Source organism: Gossypium arboreum, chromosome 5 (assembly GCF_025698485.1).
Source record: "Gossypium arboreum isolate Shixiya-1 chromosome 5, ASM2569848v2, whole genome shotgun sequence".
NCBI lineage: Eukaryota > Viridiplantae > Streptophyta > Magnoliopsida > Malvales > Malvaceae > Gossypium > Gossypium arboreum.
In genome coordinates this window covers 37,097,345-37,106,451 of record NC_069074.1, presented here as the reverse complement: position 1 = coordinate 37,106,451, position 9,107 = coordinate 37,097,345, and the positions used below count along the sequence as shown (strand labels likewise).

General features: G+C 31.3%; 2 protein-coding genes across 2 annotated transcripts; both read left to right on the top strand.

The window, feature by feature from the left end:
• The first annotated feature begins 2,904 nt into the window (after positions 1-2,904).
• Positions 2,905-7,299, top strand: LOC108449998 (putative disease resistance protein At3g14460). The gene has a single exon (XM_053028610.1). The coding sequence runs from the start codon at positions 4,095-4,097 to the stop codon at positions 6,933-6,935; it is 2,841 nt and encodes a 946-aa protein (XP_052884570.1). The 5' UTR covers positions 2,905-4,094; the 3' UTR covers positions 6,936-7,299.
• LOC128292655 (putative disease resistance RPP13-like protein 1) lies at positions 3,144-3,953 on the top strand. Its single transcript, XM_053027545.1, has one exon. It carries the CDS (start codon positions 3,144-3,146, stop codon positions 3,951-3,953), a length of 810 nt encoding a protein of 269 aa, XP_052883505.1.
• Positions 7,300-9,107: the final 1,808 nt, after the last annotated feature.

Genomic DNA, 9,107 nt, shown 5'->3' with positions numbered 1-9,107 from the left:
TAACTAAAGTTTTATTTTGATATATTTTATAAATTTTTATTTTAATATGCATAATTTATTATCTTCATCAGTTGTATATCTATATAATGTAGTTAATTAAGTTGGTATAACAAGTCAATTTGACTCTAGCTTACAATTAATGAAAAATAATTGTAGTACATTTAATATTATTTATCTGATATATGTATGTGGTTAAATTTTGTTTTACTCATAATTTAATTTATTTATTAAAATTTTAATATCGTATATATTTCATATGTTGCTATGATTAATTATTTTCAAACCATAAATTTTATTATTTATTATTAAATAATATTTTAAACACATATTTATATTTTAAATATTTATTTCCACATACATATAATTATAATAAGATTTTTAATTTAGAATAATAATACTATTGGTTATGTTATAATATGATATTCTTTTCTTTATGCTAAATTATTTGCAAACAACCAAAAACGTGGTCATAAAAAAAATAGCAATTAATTATTGTGTAACTAAGTAATAAATGATTTTGTGTGTGCTGCAAACACGGCTAAACTATTAGGTATTGTTTGAGAATTGGAATCCGTATTTTAACTTTGAATTTTATGATTTTATTATTTAGGAGGTTTTTGAATATTATTGTTTAAACTAGGTTAGTTCGATTGGTTAGATTGAGAATTGGCCGGAGTATTGGTTTGAAGAAAGGCATTAAACTGTTTAATCTAGGAATTAATACTGACCGATTAATGGGTAGTTAAACCGGTTGAACTGAAATAACATTTTTTATATTTTTATTTTTATGAAATTTTAATAATTTATTTAATAGAGTCGTAAATCGGTCAAACTGATTATATCGGTCAAATAGATTAAACCGTTAGACTAATAAATTGATAATTTAATTAGTTCAATTAGTTCAATCATTTTATACTTAAATAAGTGGATTTACTTAGGCTTTAATTAAAGTCTAGGGTTTAAACCAATATTTAAACCAATAAAATAGTTTCAGAACATATTTTTAAAATATATAATAAAATACTTAAAAAATATTTAAACCAATAAAAATATTATTAAAAATTTTAAAATATTAAATAATTAAGAATATTGTTAACACATATAATTATAAAATTTAATTACATAAAATAGTTTAATATATTTTAATTTACATTGGTTTTCATTGCTTAGTTTCAGTTCTCATCATCAATTAATTAAAGCAACACATATTTTTAAATCCTAAAATATTAATTACCTATTTTCCCATTTTAAAAAAACTAATTATTTAATATAATATTATTCTAACAAAATAGGGGAACTAAACATTTTACTAATGCCTCCTTTGCTTGTAAAAAGAAAAGTCACGTTTGCAAGTAGACCTGCTCATGGGTCGGGCGGGCCTTTAGGTCGGGAGGGTTTAGACAAAAATATAGGCCCGAAAAATAGGCTTGGACAAAAATATAGGCCCGTTTAAAAAATGGGCCGGGCCTCGAGTAAGGCATTTTTGGCCCGGGCCCAGCCCGGCCTGGCCCGAATTCACTAAAGACGAAAAAAATCTACTTTTTTTTTATTTTTGAATGTTATTTTCTTGTTGTTTTCTCCTTATTTTTGCTACAATTTTACTATTATGTTGCTACTATTTTGTTGTTATTGTTTAGATATTGTATAAAACTTATTTTATTGTTAATTTTGTTATTATTTGAAAGGCATTTGTTAATTTTGTTATTATTTTAGAGGTATTTGCTTGTTAAGTTGCATCTATCTTAGTGTTATTCAAGTCTACATATTTTCTAAAATTTATTTTCAATTTGTTGGGAAATATTTATTTTGATGTTTTTAGTATTTTTAATGTATTATATATATTTAAACATTATATAAAAATAATATAAAAATTAATATGGGCTGGCCGGGCCGGGCTCGGGCCCGGGTTTTAGTATTTTTATCCGGGTCGGGCTTGGGCAAAATTTTAGGCCCATTTTTTTGGCCCGACCCATGATCACCTCTATTTGCAAGGATAAGGTTGTTTTATCTTTATTGAAATTAAGGTCTAGTTTGGTCAACAGAAAATGAGTTACAGGTCAATGTAAAATAAGACATTTTTCTTGTAAAATGACTTATCTTTTGAAAAGCGTAAGTCATTTTCCTAAAAAGTTCATCTATAGATAATAAAATTTATTGATAATAAATTTTATTTTTATTTTAAAAATTTAAAATATTATATTTTTCAATATTATTAAACATACATATTTAATTATTTATATTTAGTCATATAATAAATTATTAATATAATAAATATAATTTATTATTTTAATGAATTATTTAATATTTCAATTTTATTTTAATAATAAATTTTAAAATAATATTATTCACATATTATTGAAAATATTCAATATTAATATTTTAATAAGAAATATTTATTACAATTATAAATATATTAATAATAAATGTTTTGTAGTATAAATGTTAAAATATATCATAAGTCTCACGATACTTCACATATTTGTAATTAGACTTTGTACTTTTATTTTCAAGAATTTAGTCCCATGACTTTTCAAATTTAAAAATTAAATCTAATTGTTATCATCGTTAAATTTTTGTCAATTTTGTTGATGTAACATTTTAAATAAAAATACTAACTTAGTAGTCATGTAATTAAAAATGAGGTTGTAATGAATCTAAATTTAACATAATATTTTTAACATATGTAAAAATAATGTAAAACATAAAATTATAGATAAAAATAAATTCAATTAAATAATAAAAATAATAAAATCTCAAATATATATTTATTTAATTAAAAACAACTATAAAATATTTTTAAGAAATTTACTAAATAAAAAATATATTTAAACACCAAAAAATATTAATTTTTTCAAAAAATAAATCATGAAAATTATTTTCTGAAAGATATTTTCAATTAAACAAATATAGCTTAGAGTATTTGCAAGTTAAAGCCTTCCCCTTTCATCTTTCGATCCAATCCTTCTACCGTTCCTTGTTTGCAATTTGCTTTGCACTTTCTTTCTTCTGTTTCGTATCCAACTCCTTCATCTTTGCAACCTTCTTCTCTTGTGTTCAAGAACTCTTCTTGTCCATTGTTTGCTTTTACTTCCCTTTTCATCTTTCTTTAAGCCTTTCTTTACCAAAAACCCCAAAAGAAAGACATGGCTATGGTGGGAGAAGCTTTTCTCTCTGCTTCCATTGAGGTGCTGCTTGATAGGATTGTTTCTAGGGATGTCCTGAGGCTTATCAAAGGAAAGAAACTTGAAGCTATGCTGCTGAAGAAACTGAAGCCAACCTTGATGTCGGTGAAAGCTGTGTTGGATGATGCTGAAAATAAGCAGATTACCAACTCAAATGTCAAAAGTTGGACTGATGAGCTCAAAGATGCTGTTTATGATGCCGAGGACCTCCTGGACGAGATCTCTACTGAAGCTCTTCGGAACAAGATCGAATCCGAATATCAAACTACTGTTATGAACCAGGTTAGTAGCTTTTTCTCTTCTTTCAATCCTTTCAAAGATGGGATGCAGTCCAAGCTGGAGAATATCCTTGGGAGACTAGACAATCTACTCAATCAAAAACAGATTCTGGGTCTGAAAGAAAACTTTAAAGGAGAAAACGCATTTCAAAGAACGCCTGCAACTTGTTTGGTGGAGGAGTCTGATGTTTGTGGCAGAGATGATGAAAAAGAAGAAATCATGAAGTTGTTGGATCCTCAAAATCTGTATGAAAATCAGATAGATGTGATTCCCATTGTGGGTATGGGCGGGCTTGGCAAAACCACCCTTGCCCAATTGATCTACAATGACCCCAGAGTGGATAAGTGGTTTCACCCCAAAGCATGGGTGTGCGTTTCAGAGGAATTTGATGCTTTCAAGGTAACCAAAACCATTCTTGAAGAGATCAAATGTAGCTGTGATGGAAACCAGAACTTAAATCAGCTTCAACTTAAACTCAAAGAGCAGCTGTAGGGAAAGAAATATCTAATCATTTTGGATGATGTTTGGATCAAGAATTATGTTCATTGGAAAGAGCTTGCAAGTCCCTTCACTTCTGGGGCCAAGAATAGCAAGATTGTTGTAACAACACGTGATGAAAACGTTGCAGCAATCATGAGGAACGTTCCAACTTATCATTTAGATGTGTTATCTGCTGATGATTGTTGGAAGTTATTTGCAAAGCATGCATTTGATGGTTCAAGCCCCACCAAGCATCCAGATCTGATGGAAACCGGTGAAGCAATTGTTAAAAGATGTGGCGGTCTCCCTTTGGCTGCAAAAACTCTTGGAGGTCTTCTGCGTTGCAAACCAGATGCTGATGAGTGGAACAAAATATTACATAGCAATTTTTGGGACATTCCAAATGATGCTAGTAATATTCTTCCGGCGTTAACATTAAGTTATCATTATCTTCCTTCACATTTAAAGAGATGTTTTGCTTATTGTTCAATTTTCCCTAAAGATTACGAATTCAAAAAAAAAGAACTTATTCAATTATGGATGGCTGACGGACTTTTAAAGCTTTCGAAAGATAATGGAGATCCGGAAGAACTGGGTAACGAGTACTTCAAAGATTTGAGATTGAGGTCCTTTTTTCAACAGTCAAAAGGAAAGAAATCTTGTTTTGTCATGCATGATCTAATTAGTGACTTGGCTAAATCTGTCACCGGAGAATTCATCTGCAGATTGGAAGGGAGTGGTGGTTCTTGTGTAATAACTGAAAAGACCCGTCAATTGTCCAATGTCCAAGAACAATATGATGTGCGGCAAAAATTTCAAAGTCTACCTAAAGCAAAAGGTCTGCGTACTTTCTTAAACCTGAAGTCTTCTTTCTATTGCCCATATGTTAGCAATGTGCTAATGCACGATTTGCTGATGAAATCAAGCTTACGAATGCTTTCTTTGGCTGGATATGATAATATCAAAGAATTGCCAAAAGAAATTAGTAACTTGAAGCATCTACGAAATTTGAATCTCTCAAAAACTTCAATCAGAAGGTTGCCAAATTCTGTGTGTACATTGTATAATTTGCAAGCATTGACATTGCATGGATGCAGTGACCTTGTTGAGTTGCCGAGAGACATGGGGAGATTGATCAACATGCTTTATCTTGATATTAGGAAAACAAAGTTAACTAGGATGCCGGAAGGAATGGGTAAGTTGAAAGATATTCGAATCTTAACAGATTTTGTTTTGGGTGATCAAACTGGTTCAAGCATTAAAGAGTTGGGAAAGCTCAAGCATTTACGTGGAAGACTTGCCATTTCAAGACTGAAAAATGTTGTAAATGCCAGGGATGCCAAAGATGCCAATTTGAAGGATAAAGTTAATCTTAAGGAGTTGAAGTTGACATGGGATGAATATGATGATATTGATGGTGACTCAAAGCATGATAGAGAAGTATTGGAGCAACTGGAGCCTAATGCAAACTTGAAGCATCTAGTTATCGGAAGTTACAAAGGCACGAGATTTCCAGAATGGGTGGGGCATTTTTCATTCTCAAATATGGTAGCTTTGGAGTTGCAAGACTGTAAATTTTGCATATCTTTGCCGTCGCTTGGCCAGTTATCATCTTTGAAATCTCTCTCCATTTCTGGATTTAGCGGAGTTGTAATGATTGGTGAGGAGTTCTACAGTAATGGACAAGCTTCGACTAAACCATTTGGATCTCTTGAAATCCTAGTGTTTGAGAAAATGGCTGGGTGGGAAGAATGGTTGTGTAGGAGTGATGAAGCTTTCTCCCTTCTGCAAGAGCTATGCATCAAGGATTGTCCGAAGCTAATCAAGTCTCTGCCCAAACACCTCCCCTCTTTAAAGAAATTGAAGATTGCAAATTGTGAGAAGCTTGAATGTCTTCTCCCAGGGACACCAAGCATTTCTGAACTTGAGTTAGAAAAATGTGATGCATTGCAATTGGAGCCATTGCCTTGTGGGCTTCGAAAGTTGGGCATCGAAGGTTTGAATTTGAATGATTCCATATTGGAACAGATGTTGCAACACTGCACTCATCTCGACAAGTTAACTATCTCAAATTGTTCTGATATCAGATCCCTTCCTGAGGATAGTGTGTCTATTACACTGAGAGATCTGTGCATCCACAGGTGCGAAGATTTTGATTTTTCCAAAATCTTCTTGTATACATTCCTTGAATCTATGAAGATAGACAAGATGAAGTGTGGTCAACTAGAATCTTTCCCATTAGGATCGTTTCCTATGCTAAAGCATGTTGAAATTTGGAGATGTAAAGAGTTGAAGTTTATTAGTGCTGCTTTAGAGGGCTCTCACCACCAGCATCTAACATGTCTCGATTCTTTGGATATAAGGTCCTGCCAAAATTTTATATCTTTTCAAATTGAAGATGGATTATCTGTCACCAATTTGACCCGACTTGCGCTTTGGAGTTGCGAAAGTCTAAAGTCATTACCAGAGCAAATGCACTCTGTCTTTCCATCCCTTGAGGTTTTGAACATAATTGATTGTCCAAAAATAGAGAGGGTTCCAAAAGAGGGTTTGCCCTCCAAATTAAAACAAATTACAATCTTTATGAGTGATAAACTAATTGAGAGCTTGATTAGGAAAAGGGAATGGAGTTTGCATACACTCCCTTCTCTTACATACTTTTCTTTGTCATATTCAGGAGTAGAGATGGAGTGTTTTCCAGATGAACATCTGCTTCCCTCTTCTCTTACATCTCTCAGGATCAATGATCTTCCAAATCTAAAGAGTTTGGAGTATAAGGGGTTTCAACACCTCACCTCTCTTTGCGATTTGTTGATACGGGGTTGTCCCAAGCTCCAATCCATGCCCCCAAACATGCTCCCTCCCTCTCTTTCTTGTTTGGAAATTCGGGATTGTCCTTTGCTGGAGGAACGTTGTGAAAAGGAGAAAGGCAAAGATTGGGCCAACATTTCCCACATCCCTGTCATTCAAATTGGCAGTGAACTCATGATATAGAAGGGGCGGTGAGTGAGAAAAGAAGAAGTCCAGAGGCGGGTATTGCATTAATATTTGGATAGAGATGAAAGAAAAAGTGAGATTTGTAAGTTTGGTAGACGTAGAAGAGGAAGTTATGTTGAAGTTGGAATTACAGAATACCACCACCATGCTGATTCCTGATTGGCATCCAAATGATTTACTAAGTGAATTATTTTTATCATTTTTCATGGAATATCTTTATCTTTTATTTAGTATTATTACCATTAACATTAAGGTGTGTATTAAAGTAAAATTATTTAATTGATTTATTTTTATTTAAAGATATATAAATAAATTGTAATTCAATGAAATAAATTAAATTTATAACTTTTGCTAATAAAAATATTATTTCAAACTTCACTTACACCAATCAATTATTCAAATTGTTCAAATTGTTCAAATTATAAAATTATTCTTTTCAATTTTTTGAATCGAATCGAGTTTTGATCATCCCTAATAGATGATATTTTATAATAAATAAGCGATCTTCCGTGAATTTTTTTGTAAAACTATTTTAAAAATATATATTAATACAATATCTATATTATTGATAAAATTTTTGCTTGAGTTGATGTAACGGGTTAACTGGGTATCAATTTAGGTAGGAAATTTTGAAAATATATTTCCATAATTAAAATAAGTCATATTATTTGAGAGTGTTTTAATCTTTTCATTTTAATAAAACTAATATATATATATTATATATATATATATAGTGAGATTTGAATCCATGCCAATTGGATTGCTAAAACCTTAAGTTTACCACTTAACTAAAGTTTTTTTTTTTTTGGTGAGAAGAGAATACAAACAATTAAGCCAAATCAAAAGGATTGTCTCTAAACAATTGCAATCCATCCTCCTTATTAAAAGCTATTTTGCTAATCTATTAGCTCTTTTGTTTTCTTCCCTAGTGATGTACTCAATTACTCAATCCTCTACATTCTTTAAGAAATGATGGATTTGCTTGATAAGCGTCAACCTAGAAGGCATTGAAACTGAATCTTGGATAGCTTTAATAGTTTCCAAACTATTTGTTTGAATCAACACTTTATTACCTTGCTTCTCTTGCACATGTGTCAGCCAAGAAACCCCATAATTCAACCTCAAGGATAGAGCATTTTCCCAATTGATGATTAAAGCCAATGATCCAACCTCCATGGTTATCCCTTAAAATTCCTCCTACAGCAGCATAATATGAATCTACTTTAACTGAATCATCAATTCGTAATTGCATCCTCCTGTCTACCTAGTTAGGCTCTACATTCGCCTTTTACTTCACGAAAGATTTAGCCTTAGGTAAGGATGCATATTGTTTTGATCAACTATATGACTATTTGATAATCTCTTCTACACTCTATGAAACTCCCTGAAAAATGAGAAAATTTATAACAGCCTTATCTCATCTCCGTTGCCAGATTAGGGTTACAGGGTATTATAGAAAAAAACATAACAATTAGCTTCACAACAAAAATAGTTATACAAATTAAATTCTAACATATAACAATTTAATCTAATCTTGGCAAAAATACACTTATGGGCCCTTAAATCGAGTCTACGGGTCTATAAAAATAGTTTGGGAACAATCTAGGGTTAAATCAAAGCAAAACAGAAAGTTCTAGAAAAAAAAACATGAAAATTTGGAAAACAGGGGTCATACGGCCGTGTAGTCATGCTGTGTGACACAATAAAATTATTGTTTTCTAAAGAAATATTATGATAAAAATTGCAACAAGTTAATATATCAATCAATTTTTTTTTCCTTTTACTTTCTTGACTTTGATGCAAAATTCAAGCAATTTCTTTTTTTGGTAGAAAAATATAGCACAAAGTGATTACATCAAACCCTCAAACTTAATCTGCATAGAAGCGTTGAAATCAACCTATAATAAATTAACCATAGAGGATGGTGGCTCCTCAAACCATTGTAGAAGTGTGAGCCCACTTACAGTACATTTTTGCCATATGATCAACCACTTCATTCAGAGATTTCGGAATATGACGAATCATTACTTCCAATTCCTACTTAGTAGCTAATATACTAAGCGTAACTTCACCAATATACTATCGACATGCCATCCAACAAAAAACAACTTGACTAAAATATTTTTGGTGCCATGTCAAACTTTTGGTGCTTGTTTAAATCCATATAAA